General features: G+C 30.5%; 2 protein-coding genes across 2 annotated transcripts; one reads left to right on the forward strand and one right to left on the reverse strand.

Annotated features, from left to right (window-relative positions):
* Positions 1-1,792: 1,792 nt before the first annotated feature.
* On the reverse strand, positions 1,793-7,122 carry LOC131948126 (putative Ras-related protein Rab-33). The gene is made up of 3 exons (XM_059309644.1): positions 6,645-7,122; positions 4,765-4,869; positions 1,793-4,373 (listed from the first exon to the last, which is right to left on the reverse strand). The coding sequence occupies exons 1-3, from the start codon at positions 6,957-6,959 to the stop codon at positions 3,984-3,986; spliced, it is 810 nt and encodes a 269-aa protein (XP_059165627.1). The 5' UTR covers positions 6,960-7,122; the 3' UTR covers positions 1,793-3,983.
* Positions 7,123-7,317: 195 nt separating this feature from the next.
* LOC131948124 (N-alpha-acetyltransferase 15, NatA auxiliary subunit) lies at positions 7,318-19,015 on the forward strand. Its single transcript, XM_059309641.1, has 22 exons — positions 7,318-7,485; positions 9,779-9,863; positions 10,000-10,104; positions 10,250-10,338; positions 10,435-10,503; positions 10,605-10,739; positions 11,563-11,713; positions 11,854-11,973; positions 12,071-12,169; positions 12,464-12,570; positions 12,678-12,750; positions 12,838-13,001; positions 13,152-13,304; positions 13,603-13,731; positions 13,877-14,026; positions 14,228-14,291; positions 14,425-14,612; positions 15,245-15,353; positions 15,452-15,550; positions 15,652-15,795; positions 15,912-16,009; positions 16,116-19,015. The coding sequence occupies exons 1-22, from the start codon at positions 7,429-7,431 to the stop codon at positions 16,320-16,322; spliced, it is 2,595 nt and encodes an 864-aa protein (XP_059165624.1). The 5' UTR covers positions 7,318-7,428; the 3' UTR covers positions 16,323-19,015.
* The last annotated feature ends 58 nt before the right edge of the window (positions 19,016-19,073 follow it).

Below are 19,073 nucleotides of genomic sequence, written 5' to 3' on the forward strand. Positions count from 1 at the left end.
ATTTACAAATGGCTTAAATTACATCAAATGAACAAATGCAGTACATACAAAGTATTAAAGCTATCCATCACCAGAAGCATGTAAACCATTTTATACAAAACAAATTGTGAAATTAAAATGTCAAGATAATGTCAAATTGCAAGTTAAAAAGTTTTTCCCAATCTTGACTCCACAAGACTCAAAAAGGGAAGAAAAAAGTATGGTGCTAAAAGAACATAATTCTATTACTCTTACTTAAAAATAGAAACACATCTTAGACTTAAGACATTCTAAATTATTATTATTTTTTTTTAAATAACAAGCTACAGAAATGAAGTTTGGGAAATACACAAATGAAACCACAAAAATACTGGAAAAAAAAAATCAAACCATATTGCACCTTTCAAAAACATCATAAAATACAATCACAACATTTACAATCACAGAGCTTAGAATATAAATAACAAAATAAGAAAGTATCATTTTAAAAAATGACATTATTGAAAGAGTCATTGGATAACTTTAATCTCTCTGGTTAGCCAAACAATTAAAATGATACAACTTTAAGCGATGTGGTGGTTAATTTTTAACTGTTCGCTAGCACTTCACCTTTTTATAATCAAAGCAGTTTCAGAATTAACTACCTATTTAATACTGATTGATTTTTATTTCTTTGAAAGTTTACATAATCTGACACAAATATTTTGAGACATACATGAATAGAGAATAGGATTTCTTTCAGGACATATTTCTCCTAGGGGGGGGGGGGGGGAGTGTGTGTGACTAAAGAGATGCCTGGATACTTCTAAGTATTTTTTTCTATTTTATCCCAAAAGGGAAGGAAAGATGCCTGAAAGAAAAAATGATACAGAATCACATTGAATAGAGGTGAAAGAATTTTTTTATTTAGGAATAATTCATTAATAGATTTATATTAAACTTAGATAACAAAAGAGCAAAGGCAAATGGTAAGCACTTTTAAAGATAAACTGACACAGATGAAGAATTAGTAAGGATTTGCCATTTTTACTCTTAGAAGAAAAAATAGGGTGAGATGGGGCTTACACTTATAGTGAACTAACAAGTGAAAACACTCAGATAGAATTTAAAATATTGAAACCTTAATAGTACACTGAATCCCCCTCTGCCTAAATGCTGGTAGATTAAACATCATCTTGTGCCATTGAGAAATAAACAACTCGACAGGAAAATTTGATCAAGATACAATAAACATTTACATTACCATGGTTACAGGAGGTAAACAACATCTAGACGGGGAAAAAAAGAGAAGGAACTAACATGACAACAAGAATATACAGCTACAGCAGTAGAAGAAATAAAAAACTCAGGCAACAAGTGGTACAAAATATGAACAAATATGTAAAAGGAAGTGTAGCTGACCATGTACAATCAACTGGAGTGGAAAGATCAGACACTTTAGACTTTCGATAATGGGAGGGGCTACCAAGCTTAGGATACGACAGATAACACTGATGTACTACATTCACAAGACACTATACACAAAACTACATAACCAGATTTTATAGACGTGACTAGATACAACACTGATGAAGACATTCCTTCAGGAAAGCAAAGTAAGATCAACTGTTATATTTGTAAAGACAATTATTGTAAATGATGGAATGAAGAAAATTCGGTTCATTACCAATAATTACACAAGGTTTTTTATAAGGTCATGAAACAATGTAACTAGTGATTTACAATTACCGAATATTTCACTTTTTCTAAAATGCAGAACTGGTAAAGTTTCCTTTTATACCGAAATATCCATAGAGCAGATGTAATAGAGCTAGTGTTTCTTGACCTCAGTGTATGAAGCGATTGTGTGGTCAGCATTATGCCCAGCCACTTTTACTTTCCCTAACGTGAGTCAGGTACATAGCAGAGCTGGGTGGATTCAGACACGTCCTTAATTCACAAGTCTGGACCAAGATCTGAACTCATGACCTTTAGGCTAGCTGTCTTTTTAAATGGTAGTTTTTTTTTTTAAAAGTCACAACTCTTCAACAAAAAAGGTACAAAAAAATTAGTGTTACATGTATGCATTGTCTAGAACACCCAAAAAATTATTAACATTGATTTATGCTAATAAATTTATAATAATAAAAAACACCCCAACAATGATAAATTTTCCAATGTGCACCTTAGAAATTACTTTGTATTAGCTTAAAAATGTGTTAATTAATAGAATAAATATATTGAATATTGAAACAAATATTATCTGCAACTGGTTGCCATTAATAAACTGTTAAAAACAACTAATCTGGCATAACTGTGCTACCTCATTAACCATGCTACTATATTTCTTTATGACTTAGTTGAACAGAGTACATTTAAATTGTAAAAATACTGTATTAGAAATAAAATATACAAGACCTTTATACTATCATTAACATTGTAAAAATGGGTTCAGGTGAGTCTGGAGGAAGAGTGGGATAATATTCTCTCTTTCAACCTTAAATTTAAATATGGAGCTAACAAAACAAAGGGGTTAGTATCTCTTAATCCTGTACCAACACCATCATAAGGGACCTATTAGCTACTCGTTTATGAGGAAAAATGCTCAATTTCTGTCTGCAGAACATCATATTAAATTTGAAAACAAAGAACTTAATATGCATGAAATACTCAAGAGATACCAAAATAGACTTGGTGCCAGACTGTAAGAAAATGTAAGATCAAAGCGTATCTGTGAACAATATCAGGAATGAAAGCAAATATTTTTTATTGTTGAAAGATTGACACAGGGAGACGTTTGATCCGAAAGAATGACCGGTACAATTGAAAATCATTACAAACATATAAATATGTAAGAATAAAACATGCTTTTATTGTCCATGAAAATACTTTTTGAAATCTATTTTAGAGTAAATATATCTGCAAATAATGTATTGCACTTTAATGCTTGTTTTTTTTGGAGATAGTCTAGATAATCTAATAAAGTTTATATTGTAAATAAAATTCTATTAAAATTCACAATAAGCAAGTTTAACTAGTGACTTTAAAGATTTCAAAATTGTATAATTCACGAACAGGTGACATTTTCAAAGATAACATGACAACTTCACATCACTGGTTTCATATCTACTTTTAAACTTTTAGATTTAAGTTTTTGAACATTATGATTAAAACAAAGCAATTCAAGAAATGGAACTGTGCTTTTTTTCTAAGCTAAAAAATGTATTAAGCAACAAAATGTTAGAACAGTTACAGACTTTATGGCATTTGCACAAAAAATTAATAAAGAGAAGAGTTAGAATTGATCAATAATAATTAGTTGTAATTTAGCTAAAAATATAGTCCAACTCCATTGGGTATAACAATAAGAATTAAAAAAAACATGCTATTTTAAGTTATTGTGCTATCCAGGCACATTGCATTTCTATTAAAAAAAAAGTAATAAAACTCTGGATTTCAAATAAGACAAGAAAAGAAATATTCAAACTACGAGTATAAGATTAATGTGTATTAAAAATTAATAAATGAAATGCCAAGTATACACTAGAAATACTAGAAAGCAAAAAAACTAGATAGAGGTAAAAGGAAAACACCCCAAATTACTTTAAGTTTTTTAATTTTCTTAAAATACCCACAAACCATTAAGGAATTTAGCCAACAGAAACCACAAAAATTGGACAAAAATTTTCTAAACGAAGTTTCCATAAAAATTACTTTGGTAAAACACATACGTAGGCAAAATGTCATTTGATAGTTTTTGAGTTTGAAATAAAAGAGTGCTGTTTTTAACAATGTTTTTGTCTTATGTTAATGGAATAAAATAAATGCTAAAAACAGTTTTGTGATTGCTCATCTCTAATTAATTAATTAAGCTTGGCAACATTTTTTAAAATAGTGAATAACTTTAAAATTCAATTGTAGCTATATATTTTGCTGAATCGCTCTGATCTTCCTGAAAATGAATCAACAGTTACAATATATATATAATAACACAACAAGTTAAGTTTACAAGGAATCGTATAATTTTAGCAAGCGCACTCTGATCGTTCCTCCGCCGCCTCCGAACTAACAGCAGACTGCAATCCTCTATGATGTGGACTTTCCCTTAAATGCACTGTATCCCTCGAGCTGTAGGTTGAAAAATGAACAGGCATCATAGGTTTGGCATTCTTCAATTTGTGAGCGACAGTCATAAATATCGCATCCACGTGATTGGCTTTGTCATCATCCTTGGCTGATGTTTCAAACAACGGCATGCTGTGCGAGTCTGCAAATTTCTGTGCCATGTTGGTGTTCACTGCTACCCTATCAGTCATGTCACATTTATTTCCCACTAGGATTCGGGGAATGTGTTTGTTCAGGTTATGGCGGTCGCATTCATCAATCCACTGGCTCATGTTTTCAAAAGAACTGATCTAAATAATTTTTAAAAAAATCATTAAAATTATATCCTTTGTATAAAAAATATATCACTACATTCTAGCTTTATTGATGGTGTTATGCATAAGAACAATCAATATATTACTATGACTATAACAAAGCAGTATTGATTATTTTTTTCTAGCAGTAAAACTTTAATGTATAAAAAATGACTATATTGATTTGTTTATTTGTAAAACCAACTGTATCCTTTTTTTAATCCAATTTTTAAATTGTATTTCAAATGTCATTGTTATTTGTGATTTTAAGTACTAAGCATATATCTGCTAATAAGTATGAGTATGTTAAATAGTAACTTCTATAAGTAGACTTCTTAAAAACAGAAGAAATGAAAACAAAATAAAAGTAACACCATAACAAACATACCTTAGTAATATCATAAACAAATATGACTGCGTGAACATTACGGTAGTAATGCTGCACCATAGATTTCCTAAAGCGCTCTTGGCCTGCGGTGTCCCATAACTGAAGCTGCAAGTGGAAATATTAGCAAAACATTTTAAACACAGTTTAATTTCAAAACTCAAGAACAAATTACTCAATTTAAACATGAATTCTGATGAAACAGTGTAGGTCCAATCATGATTATCTTGCTTTCAAGCAGTACAATTCTTTACACTAGAGCAGAACTAGGGATTAGGCGGTTTCTTAGTAATGAATTAATACAGAATTAACAATTATCTGATATACAATAGATTAACAATGAACAATGCAGAAAGTCTGTATTCAACGCAGGGGACAACAGATGCTCCTGGGATGTGAAAACTCATGTGGCATCCATTGCTTAATCTTGGCAGCATCAGATCAGACATAAAAAAAAAATGATTGAGTCAGGAGAACTATTAATGACATCAAACTTCTATTGTGGTTATGTAACATTTTTGGTTATGCCCCCTCCATTACTACAAAAAACTGTGATTGAGTGTTATTATAATGAACTGCATTATTTTTTTTAGAAAATCATGTATATGTGGATAGTTTTAATTTAAAACAGTTGTTAAAAATTATTTTGTGTTAACAATTTAAAAGATCAGTATGCTAGTGTATCTATACACTAGTTGTGTCTAACTAATCATCAATTTTAAAGGACCAAAAACTATACGAATAAGGAAAATCAAAGGAAATGTTATAAATTAGCAGTATAATATCACCCCACACAACACAATAAAACAAAAGGATAAAACACAACTCCCCCCCCCCTGTTTGTGAAATATAGTATGTGCAAGATCTCTTGAAACCTTAGTAATTTAGTCTAGTATACATTTTGGGTATTTCTATTTTTTTACTTTAAACATCAGTTAATTAGGCTCACTTTTATGTTAAAGTTTAACTTTACCCTCCCCCCCCCCCCAACTGGGGTTGTTGCTTAGTTTTAATTTTGTCCAAGGGGAGAAATCCTTACTTGGTTGAGTGAAAACTGCTGATCTTACTAAAATCTCATTAGTGTTTAAAGGTTTAGGAGACTACTAGCCATCAGTACCCTTTAAATGTGAATTATAATTTAAGTAAAAAAGTAAAAATTCCTCTTTAGACATAACGATCCATTGAGCAGATGAATTGGAGTTCATATGTTTCTTGACCTCAGCATATAAAGGGATGTGTTCAGCACTCTGCCCAGCCGCCTTTACTTTCCCTAACGTGAGTTAGGTACCCATCAGAGATGGGTAACAGAGGGGAAAGGTGGGGGGGGGGGGGGGGGGGGGGGGGGGTAAAAGTCACCAAAAAAGAGTAATGTCATTTATGGATGAACCCCCAAAATGTGTCCAGCTTTGAAAACACACCCATGGGTAGCCTTTCACACCATATTTTAAATTAAGATATTTTCTAGTTCTCCTTGTACTGATACCCAATACATTATTTACGAATTAACCGATCAACACATTTTGGGGGTTCATCCACAAAAGCACATCACGCTTTTTTGGTCATCAAATAGACTGGCTAAATATGCCAGAAACCCATTTAAAAATTTGGTTTGGAGAATGAAGGCTAAATTTAAAAGTTGGTTTCAATAGAACTTTAATAATATCAACGGAGTAGGTACAAAAAGGAGCGAATAGGTGAAGAACTTGGATAAACTAAAATGCAAGGAATGTTTGAAAGGAATGTATTCAATGTAACATACATAGACATGCCTTAGGCTCAATGTTCCGCAAGAAATGATGAATGTTTAATTTAGTGTGATTTTTCATTTAATCCAACATAATATTATTGATATGGGAGTTAAATAAGAAAGTAACAAAATGCACCTTAATGTTTTCACCATCAACATCAAGTTGTTTCTCTCGAAAATCAACCCCAATTGTAGCTTCTGTTTTATCCGGAAATTTACCACTACAGAATCTATAGGTTAAGCATGTTTTTCCAACGTTTGAATCTCCAATTACTATTATCTTGAATATTCTTTTCTGTGCCTGTTTTTCTAAAACTTTAACACTCTCTGCTTCTAAACTAGAGGGGTCAGTACTACCATCTGTGGAGGACGTTACGGTGGCAGGTTTCACGGCGGACATCGCACTGCGGTGTTGACTTTTTTCGATCTCTCTTTGTTCAGAAGACATCATACCTTTTAAATAGACATAGAATATAGAGATCTAGAGGCTAAAAATATTCTTATTATTTATGTCTTGAAATTTTCGTTAAGACCTAGCAATAAATGGGAAAGTTGAGTGTTGGGGATGTAAACAACACACTGATTATATTAGTCAACAACTAAACAAATGTAAGTCGCCATGTTTGTTGTGAAAATGACGTCACGTCAAATTTTATGCAATTTTATTTTTATTTAAAAAATAATTTTTTTGGCAAAAATATCGTTTATTTTTATTATTATATCCTAATAAATAAAAATATTTAAAAGTTATAATGAATATCAATTTCATTAGTTACATAGAAACAGGTTCTCGTGACAATCGAGATTAGAAACTTGCTGTTCCGCCATATATCGGAATCTGCACCTCGTGGGTGCATGGAAGTTTTCTTGTTTATTTTGCTTCTAATTTATTGAAATTGTACAGTAACAAGTCTTGGAAAATGCCGTCAAAGAACCCTTTACCCCCTAAAGAAAATGCATTCTTTAAACGCATTTTGGTAAGCTTTATAAAGCGTTTATTATTGTAACCCCCCACCCCCTCCAGTTTATTTCTGTGAAATTTTCTTTCCACAATACAGAAAATAACTTACTGCGTAGACTCATTTCACTTGTTTTTGTAGCAGTTTCCTACTAACTCGAGTTTTAGTTGTTCTTAAATCATGTTCCCCAAGCTTAGATCTAATCTTTCTATGAAAAGACAGTTGAGGTCGATAAGGTTAATATGACATTTCTCAAGAAAGAATGTCAGTTGGGTTCCTAAATCAAGTCCAGTCAGATCATGTTCCCTTTCTAAAACCTTATTAAATATTAATTAAATATTTATTTGAAAGCACGCAACAATGGTTAAGTCAGTAGATTCTAGATATCTAGATCTAAAAATTCTAAATCTTCATCTTATTACAGATCTAGATCATAGCGCTAAACATAAAGCAGGTGTAGAAGCCAAAAACTGATTTTTATTCCATTTGGCCTAATTGAATAGCCAATTTAACATCAAACATTAAAAAAGATGTTTTGATTCAGTCCAAGTTTTGTAAAATGTAGGCTGTATCACAGATGATTGTTGCCTACAAAATTTAAATATTGCTTAGCCTAGTCGTAGATTTTTCCTAAATCAGGATTAATAAATAATGACACCAAACTGGCTGGATTAATGAAAGCGAAATTAAGATTTTTCAATGATTGTCCGATAATGGAATCCCCTTTAAAAAAGGGGTGTTGGGTTGTTAGTAGTATTGTAATCTCGACTAATTTTAGGGTTAGGCGTATGGAAGGACCAGGGTTGGGGTTAGAGACAGGGTTAGCATTGACATTAACCAGCCATGTGTGTATTACTATTGTTTAGGTAACTACCAGTAACCTAACACCCCTTTTTTATAGAAGATTCCGGGAGAATGTTTATACCTGTGTCGAATAACAGAATCTTTTTTAAAAAAGGGGTGTTAGGTTACTGGTAGTTAATTAAATATACACATGACTCGCTAATGTCAATGCTAACCCTGTCCATAACCCCAACCCTGGTCCTACCATACGCCTAACCCTAATTTCTAACCATAAAATTAGTCAAGATTACAATACTGCTAACAACCCAAAACCCCTTTTTTAAATAAGATTCCATTATCAGACACCGGTATCTATAATCATCCAAGATTCCATTATCGGACACCGGTATAAACATTCTCCCGAATTTTTATTTAGGCCTAGATCTAGTGTTATTAAAACAAGATTCTAATAAAATTGTTGGGATTTTTTTGTCTGACAATAGCTTAAAACAGTGTTAAGTTACTGGTATCTTCAATAATAAAAATTGTATCTAGTTGTCTCTTGTCTGGGTTGATAGTGACAAATAACTTTAAAAATATGGGATTTTTTTAAGAAACCGTTGTCCAATAAAACTTTCTTTAAAAAATTGGTTGTTAGCAGTACCATAAACTTGGCTAGTTTTAGGGTTTGGCTTAGTGTTAAGGATAGGGTTGGCATTAGCAAACCATGTGTGTATTTAACTACCATTAACCTAACACTCATTTATCTGACACTGGTATAAAAAATCCCCCAAAATGGCTTGGGGTTTGCGCGTAATCATTTTCATCCAAGGGAATCCTCGTTGCGATAATTAAAACTTGGCATTCATCATAAATTATTCAAATGTAAAAAAAAAAAGATTTTGAGAAAAAGTGAACACATTAACCCATAAAGTTTGATAAACCTTTATATATGTTTGGGGTAGCTAGCCAGACGGTAATTCTCCAGTTATTCTAGATTTTCGTCAGTGAGTTCTTATTGTTTTAAACCTCAACTTTTATAATCCCTAATTGAGTTTGCATTTTACATGTGGTGTTTTGTTAACTTATTAATCAATATAATGAGTAATGAAAAAAAAAATGACATTTTTAATTTAAAAATTTTTAAGGCAACATAGGGCTAAACAAAATTCTGTTTTTCTCATCTCCACTTATAATATAGATCTAATAATGAATACATAATGACATTTTGAAATTCAATAGGCCTATAATTAATTATATAATTATTAATTAGGCCTATAAATAATTATTCATTTATTTTAACAATATACCTAGGCCTAGCACTTAAAATTATTTAAATCTGGATGCCAACCACATACTTAAACTTAATGTAAGTTGCAAGTATGTATGAATAAAAATTGGGCCTACTCTTTTCTGACATACATATTAAAATTTAAATAAATGAGATCAACAGTTAAAACCTCAAAGTAATGTTATCGAAATGCAACAAAAATCATGTATTTTTTTTTTTTTTTTTAAATTCATGTAGAAATGCTATGAACAGAAGCACTATAAAAGTGGGCTGAAATTTGCAAAACAGATCTTGTCAAATCCAAAATATGCAGAACATGGAGGTAACTACAAACTACTTATAAGATATATGCTTTTATTTATAATTAAGATTAAAAAGTTAAAACTCTTAAGATAAATAATAAGTATATTAATCAGTTATAGTTATTAGCAGATAATTTTTTTTGTTTTTGTGAACAGAAACTATGGCCATGAAAGGATTGACCTTAAACTGCCTAGGAAGAAAAGAAGAAGCATATGATTTTGTGCGACGTGGTTTACGCAATGATTTGACTAGTCATGTCTGTATCCTTTTAATGACTGAAATTTTTATATTGCTGTATTAAATCTTGACCAAGTTTTGGTGGTCCACTTGCCCAATAAATAGCGAAGATTGATATTACTGAATATTTTTAAAAATCAACAGCAATTATTCTTTAACTAACTTAAGGTTGGCATGTGTATGGTCTACTTCAGCGTTCTGATAGAAAGTATGACGAGGCAATCAAATGTTATCGCAATGCTCTCAAATGGGATAAGGTATAGGTTTAATTTACTTTCTAAAACACTACACTATTAAAGAAATCTTGTTTGAGGTATATAATTGAATATTTTTTTTCAACTTGCCTAATTTAGGACAACCTTCAGATCTTGAGGGACTTGTCGTTGCTTCAGATACAGATGAGAGACTTGGAAGGTTATCGGGTATGTTAAAAAGGAATTAATAACAATGCATATTGGTGAAAGTCAAACATATTTAAGAGAGAAATTCTTTAAAAATTTTAATTAAAATATTTATATTTCAGGAAACGAGATATCAACTTTTAGCACTGAGGCCAGGGCAAAGAGCATCTTGGATAGGATACGCCATGGCTTATCATCTTCTGAAAGATTACGACATGTGCCTGAAAGTTCTTGAGGAGTTCAGAAAAACACAAACAGTACGATTTTTTTTTTTTTTTATAGTTGTAAAAAATACTGCTAAAACCATTTCTAGGCAAGCCAAATTATCATGTTTTCAACTTTGACTTTTAAAGCAAAAATTTTTTTAATCCACATCAATAAAAATTGTTGAAATAGAAGCATTCTACAGGAAAAGTTATAGCTTATTATGTTAGTCTAAAAGTTTTCATTAATTTACAGATAATAATTAAAAATATCAACCAAAAACAGCGTAAAAGAAACAACCACTTTTCCTATTTAAAAAAATAAGCAGCTGTGCCAGATTTCTCTGTAGTAGTTACATCATAAATAAATCATATATCAAGAGTAAAGGGAGTTTGTATTTCAGTAATTGTATTGCCTGTAATTCAGTTTACCAAACCTAGTTCAGGTGCATCAGACATTATGTTGCAAGAAAAATTTCTGGTTTATTTGTATACAAATATTAAATACGATAAAAATGGCCCGTTGAGGAAGGATACAACGGGCGCTAGGTTGATAGTGCTGTCTATTTTCTCTGTACTTTAATTTATACAAAATATAGTCATAGGCATATCCCTAAACCATGCACCTAATATCATTCATGACAAAAGTCGCATTTAGAGTTTCTTTCAGGCAACTCTACTTGGGAGGAGGGGGCTTATAAATTTGCTTGTGTTTTCTCTAGAGCGTTCTTGTCAGATACATAGATAGATAGATACATAGACAGACAGCGAAACTATTATTATAGTTTGTGATTTTACAAGTAGTACTACTGGAACAAAATTAACAATTAAGTATTGTGAATTACATTTAATTTTTTTCTATCTTTTTTTCTTTTAGCCAAAGCCAATTTATGACTATGAACATAGTGAGCTTTTGTTATACCAAAATATGGTAATGCAAGAAGCTGGCATGAATGAAGAAGCTATGGAACATTTAAAGACTTACGATAAGCAAATAGTAGATAGGCTGTATGTGCAAGAAACAACAGGCAAGTAAAATTCATTTTTGGCCTCCTATTTTTTTAAATTAGAAATAAGGTCTAGTAAAAAGTTGCTGATAATCATTTTTTATATTATTTAAACTTTTCTGTATTACAAGAATATATTATATTTTTACTCTTGGTTTCAGCAAAACTGCACAATTCACTTAAGCAGCCTCAAAAGGCAGCTGAAATTTACAGAGATCTCATTAGCAGGAACCCAGAAAATTGGGCATACTACAGGGGCTATGAAAAAACTTTACTTCTTGGTAGGCAACTTTTTTCCCTCTTAATGATTGTACTTGTGTTAATTTCTATTGGATTGTATTTTACATTTACTAACTAGTCAGAAACCTAATATTACAGAAGATAAACCTGAAGAGCGCATGGATCTTTACAAAAGTATTATAGAACAGTTTCCTAGAGCAACAATGCCAAAACGTCTACCATTAGATTTCACAACTGGTAAGCATTAAGGAGTGACCTCTAGACAACTTTCTTCAAAAATGTTTTTTTTTTCAACAAAAAAAAATCACTTTTTGAATAACAAACATATTGATACATTAATCTCTTTTAAAGGCATACAAATAGCAATTTTTAATAATAGAACAATTCATAGGCCGAATAGAAAACTTACATTAACCTCTTTTGATAAAAATAGCCATTTTTAATAATAAAACAATTCCATGGCCTAAATAGAAAATGCTGCAGAATTAAGTTGTGGGTAGTAACAACTTTTTAATATTTTTTTCTTTACAGGAGATGTTTTTAGAGATTATATTGATGATTATCTTAAAAAGTCACTCAGAAAAGGAGTTCCACCTTCATTTGTTTCAATAAAATCTGTTTATAAAGATTCCTGGAAGGTATCCATTCTAATTCAACTACAACTATTGTATATAGAATTTGTGTCTAGCTGAGGTTCCTTACATATTTTCATTTTTCCACACAATTTATTAACTTTTGGTTTCAGGTAAAGATTATTGAAGATTTGGTGCTTTCATATGTAGACAATCTTAAACAGTCTGGGAAATTTGACAGTAAAGGTAACTTATTTTTAAATGCTGTCTTACAGTTGTTATGTTCATGTTCAATTTCATTTTAACATTTTTTTTGTCTCCTTTGCATCTTAGGTGATGTTGAACCAGCCACTGCATTGCTTTGGGCATATTACTTTTTGGCCCAGCATTTTGATTATCTGAATAACATTGCACGAGCATTTGAGTTTGTTGATTTGGGAATTGAACATACCCCTCTTCTAATTGAACTCTATGTCCTGAAAGCTAAAATTTATAAGGTACATTTTTAATACTTGAAATTTTTGACAAAGCAATATAACAGGAAAATTAAATTTTTACTTAATTTACAACTGTATTTATTTTTAAAAATTGATATTTATGTTGGGTATTTCTTCACATCTGTCAAATTTCATTTTTTCTTCAAACAGCATGCGGGTGATATGGATGAAGCTGTTAAACTTATGGATGAAGCTCAGTCTTTAGATACTGCAGATCGTTATATAAATTGTAAATGTGCTAAATATATGCTTCGTGCCAACTTGGTTCAAGAAGCAGCTGACATGTGTTCAAAATTTACCCGGGTAAGCTTTTATGAAATTGTTTTTTAATTTTCTGCTAGCTTTTATCTGAAGCTCTTGTAGCTTTATATAATCCTGGGTTGATAAGTAATATAAACGTAAACAAAAAAAGAAACAAATAGGGTTAAAAAAAACAGCTTTCTACTGAACAAAATATTTATTAAATTTCTACATTCTTTACAGAGGAGAAGGAACAGGCATTACCACATTAACAAAGTGCATTTCTGGTGTCAAGACTAACCTGATGCTTCAAAACTTTGTTTAGGAATAATGGGTTTTAAAATAGTTATATTATTTACAGGAAGGTATTTCTGCTGTGGAAAACTTGAATGAAATGCAGTGCATGTGGTTCCAGACAGAGTGTGCATTTGCTTATAAAAGAATGGGCAAGTGGGGAGATGCTCTTAAAAAATGTCATGAGATTGATAGGGTGAGTTTTATGAAATGTTCCAGATTAATATTCTAAAAATAAAAATATTTTGAAGTATATTTGTGTATATATGTAGCTTTAGTTTTTGGTAGGGTATCACTAATTAAAATGGTGAGTGAATTTATGCAATTCGTTTTGATTCCAGCATTTTACAGAAATAATTGAGGATCAATTTGACTTTCACACTTACTGCATGAGAAAGATGACTCTTCGGTCATATGTTGGGTTGTTGAGACTAGAAGATTCACTACGCAGTCACCCGTTTTACTCAAGAATTGCTCTGTTAGCGGTAGAGGTCTGTCATTACATTAAATCTTAACTTAAAATAAAAACTTAAAGAAATACACAATGTAAAGTAATTCATTAAAAGGCTTAATTTATTACAAATATTCTTTAAAAAATTTCCCCTTTCTACATTGAAAAATGTAATACTGTTCAAATCATTTTTTAATTTAGGTTAGCCACTGTATCATAAAATGATTGCTTTTCTCCCCAGATTTATTTACATTTGCATGATCATCCATTGACTGATACAGACCATGACAGTGATGTGAATTCAGGTAGAATAAATAATTCTTCACAAGAATGTTTTTTATCAAATTCATCAATAGGAATTAATCTAATCTTTTTTTGTAATTTAACATGAATTACTACTTTCTCTAAATCTGATCACAATGTTGATTTTTATCTAAGAAAACTTATCACCGAGTGAACTAAAAAAATTAAAACGGAAACAGCGTAAAGCACAAAAAAAAGCTGAGGTAGAGAGAGAAAAGCAGAAAGCTGAGCAGGAGAAAAGAGATCAAAACAAAAATAAAGCTGCAGATGGTGAGATGGATGGTCCAAAGGAGGAAGAGTTAATACCTGATAAACTAGCAAGGGTAAGTTTTTCTCTAATCATTTATCCCCTATTGTAGGTAAAGGCTGTTTCCATTTTTTAATATTTGTTCTGTATTTCACAAAATTAGTTTGATGCGCCTATTAAATTTCAGAGTATCATAAAGCTGAAAACAAACTTCACTTGAGTGTTTAAATTGTTTTTTTCTTTTTCTACATTTTTTTAAAAGACTATCACATTCTGAGCTTAATTTTAAACTTGCATGGCAATTTATATTTTTTTTACGATGATAATTATAAAAGAGATGAAAAATAAAATCTGTAAGTAGAAAATCATTTAAGAATGATGTTGATGAGGATTTCATTATTAAAAATCTGAAAACTAGGAATTAGACTTGAATTATCAGGCAGACACTAAGAAAACAGGCTTGCAAATTTGCTTTGATTACTACACAACATAATAGTACAATAAATATTTTTTCAATTTTCTGTTTATTTTATTATATAATGTGATAGTTGGAAGAGGTTAAAGATATGGTTATTTTTATAACACTACGCTTTATTTTTGACCTGTGTATTTTGCTTTGGATTCCGTAAGTGGTGATTTTTGTGACTAGCTTTAACTTTACAGACTATTGTTTTTTTTTTGACTTGTAAAGACATCTTTTGTTTATAGGTTGATGATCCATTAGAACAAGCAATCCATTTCTTGAAACCACTTCAGATGCTCACACCACAGTGTATAGTTACTCATGTAAAGGCATATGAAATTTTCTCACGAAAAGGTATTTTATTTAAATATAAATTTCTGTAAAAATTTATTACCTTACCTAGATCACAACAGTGAATAGTAAGACAAATAAAATTAAATTTTTTCTCATAGGAAAATTACTGCTGATGCTGCAAAGCATAAAGAGAGGTGTACTTGCAGATCGTTCTAATCCTCAGTTTCACATTTGCCTCATTCATTTCCTTCAGTATGGTAAGCAATGAGTTGTTTTTTTGATTAAAAACTTGGTCTTTTTAACATTACATAATTTCTACAATTACTTTTTTTTTTCTTTCTAAAAATTGTTCTTTTAGTGAAAGATCTTGGAGAGGTATGTGAACCTACTAAAACTGTGATAGATATAGAGATGAAGAACATTTACCAGGGAAAGACTGCTCTTCAACTCAATGAGGAATTTCTCTCTCAAAACTCAGATTCCTTAGAACATCGACTTGCCGGTAATTTATTACTGATTTGGCTTTGGGAAATTCTAAGTTGTATATGAATATTAAATATTTTAGTAATTTATTTAAATTGCACCAACATAAAGTTCATGCAAAAATTTTGAATTCAGGTGCTCGTATGATGTACAAACTAGACAATTCAAGACAAGAAGAAGCAATGTCATTAGCTGTAAATCTAGATTCTAATCTTAAAGGACTTTCAATAAAGGTAATTTTATTTGTTATGATTTACAATGAGTATGTTATGAAAATATTTAGGTTTCGAACAATACTGTTTCAAGTAAATATAATTAAATGCACGGTTTAAATTACAGAATTGCATAGAAGTCTTAGAATCCCTTTGTCGTGGAGATCTGGGTAAATGTGAACAAGAAGCTCTAGAATATCAAGCGAGATGCCACAAAATTTTCCCATTTGCTGCAGCCTTTATCATCCCAGCTCAGCCATCCACCTGTGGAAGTGGTGACTGCTCCACGGAACAAATTTTAGTTAATGGATCAGCTTTTAAAAATGAATCATGATGCAAGAGTGGAGTAAGTTATTGGATGCATTATTGAATCTGCATCAGTAGGCACCCTGTTTTTTTAATTGGTTTGTTTGTTTTAAATATCTAAAAGTGTTTTTTTTTTAAGAGGCTAATCAGATGGTAAAATTGCAATTGAAAGTGAGTTTTTCTCTTGTACATGAATATGAAACTAGAAATTTACGTTGGCAAGTTTTATTGCTACATACATGAGCTTTCAGTATTTTTTTCTAGATTTCATAATTTTAAATTGAGATTTTATATTTTTAAATTAAGCTAGAAATAATAAAAATGTAAGGTAAATTTTTGTACTCAGTTTTATCATTAAAAATAACCAGTTTTATCTGCAGATGTTTAAAGTTCAAATATTTGGGTCAACTAATATATATATATCTAGTTTTTACTTTATAGTGTGCTTGTGGTAATCATATATTTCACGCTCAGCTTTTTTACTTTGTTTTTATTTTAGCATTAGCAATAAATTTTGTTGACTAAGTCTTATTTCTGCGTCTGTTTTTGGAAACAAAATTAGCATCATTTTTATCATATCTTAGATACATATATATAATTTACTGAAATACCTGTAGTATATATGCTAATGATTCCTGATTGATGTACTTTGCTAAATTTAGCAAAATGCTTGACACAAGTTTCTCTGACAAGCAGTAGGCTTTGTCTTTTTAAGATCTAACAGATTTTTTACTGCTGTTTAAAATTAGATGTGAAAATTTAACAATGACTATCAATGCAACTATTTGGTTATTAATATTTGTGCAGACCATGGATTGATGCAATATGTTGCAACACTTGAAAATTCAACCATGTTTTGTAAATGCAAGTATAGTATAAGAGATGGACAATGTTTATATGACTAACACATTCAAATAAATGTTATATAACACTCTGTCATGCTAGAATTTTTATGGCAATATCTGAAACAGCATTACTAGTTGAAATAGATGTTTGTTTTGGATTGTAATATAACAGAAAGTATCTTTTGATCTTTAAATAATTTTGATGGAATTAAAAAAATAATTTCACCTATTTTGTGTCAAAATTTATCCAACTTAACAAGAAAATCAAATGGAAAGGGAGGGGAGCAAAGCAATTAATTTCACTTCACAAAATAGCATAAAACAGCTTTTTCAAAAAAGGCAAATTAATATCAAGCAAGTTTGAGAAAAAAATCAATTAATCTTGCAGGTTCTATGGAAAGAAATGGCAGCCAATGTACTGTTTTGCCTCTGAATTTAAGTTAGTGATTTTCTGTTACTTTTAGAAAAAATGCAAACACAATGCCCTCAGAGATCCTGTCAATACCATGCATTAAAGCTGCATTGTAGCAAAGGCCCCATTATACTTGAACAAATTTAATTTCAGAATTTTGTGAATAATTTCACAATTTCTAGTGCTTTTTGGTGTTTAAATTCATTTCAAGTTAAAATTACAGGGTGCATTGTGTGATAAGTTTATTTTTATAATATACTTCTAATTGAAGTGTTTGTCAGTTGATAGCATGCATGATTCATGCAATTGCATAATGTAAAGCAAAACATCAGCCTACTCATTCATCAATCATAAAACAACTTGATTTTTTAAAATTCCCATTAAACCCACTTTTTTTCTTACAACATGTAAGATGTCATAGAGTAGAATACAGAAGCTCCAAAATTTCATTAAAAATCAGTCATTTGATGTTAATAACTATCACTTATTTCAGTTATTATCTTTGTGGACATTTAAAAAAAGTGTTTGCTTTTTTTATTTTTTTTTTTACTTTAGTATCTAAGGATGCTTAGGCAATTTGAAAAGTTTGAAACACTTAAAATGTGTACAAAGTTCAATCTTTATGGTTTTGTTTAAGAATTATAAAAAAAAACAGTTCTGGATAATGCAGACAAACCCAAAAATGTAAAATAGTGTACATTTGAACTTTTTTTATTCATACACAAGATGTTTTATAAATTTGCTCCATGTGCAAGATTTTTGTATGTTTGTACTTCATGTTGAGAATGTTTGGAGTGTTTCTTTAGTAGTGTTGGTGACTTTTGAATTTTTGAGTGAATATTAATTTATCTAGAATAATAATTTTATATGCATTTGAGATTTGTGAGCTGTTTGATTTATTCGTATTATGTAAGCTTATGTAGATTTAAAGGTTTGTCAAGGGATGACAAAACTGTTAACAGCTTATCAAATACTTGCTTCTCATTTATTATGTTCTAAAAAGACATTTTATTTTGGTTTCAGATAGTGTTAAAAATAAGGTACTTCTTTAAATATTGCAATGCACTTGATTGCATCAGTAATACCTAAATTTTAAAAAATACCTAATTTAAAAAAAAAACACACCATAGTATAGTAGATCTACATAAAGCTGTTGCTATAATAAAATACCTCCAGTCATTGTACTATTAGTGACATTAAAAGTGTACAAAATAATCTCACAAAAACTTCTCAAAATGCATTTATGGAAATGTCTAAATAGGCTGGCTAAATTGTAACAGCACTTAGCAGGACCAAAGACAGAATACTATTTTGATATGTGAAAGATTTACTGGATAATTTATGCAAGTTCACAGTATTTTTTGCTTGGATAAAATATTGCTTGATGTGTACTTGTTTGATTTTATTGCCTTGTTCATTAATTCAACTGTCCCAAATTTGAATGATTAAAAATTATAAATAGTAGTTTTGTGTTTTTTCTCTGTTAAAGTTAGTCAAAGGGCTTTCATATTCATTATACAAG

The sequence above is a fragment of the Physella acuta genome, unplaced genomic scaffold (genome assembly GCF_028476545.2).
Source record: "Physella acuta isolate Inbredline_101_S28 unplaced genomic scaffold, ASM2847654v3 ptg000624l, whole genome shotgun sequence".
NCBI classification, from domain to species: domain Eukaryota; kingdom Metazoa; phylum Mollusca; class Gastropoda; family Physidae; genus Physella; species Physella acuta.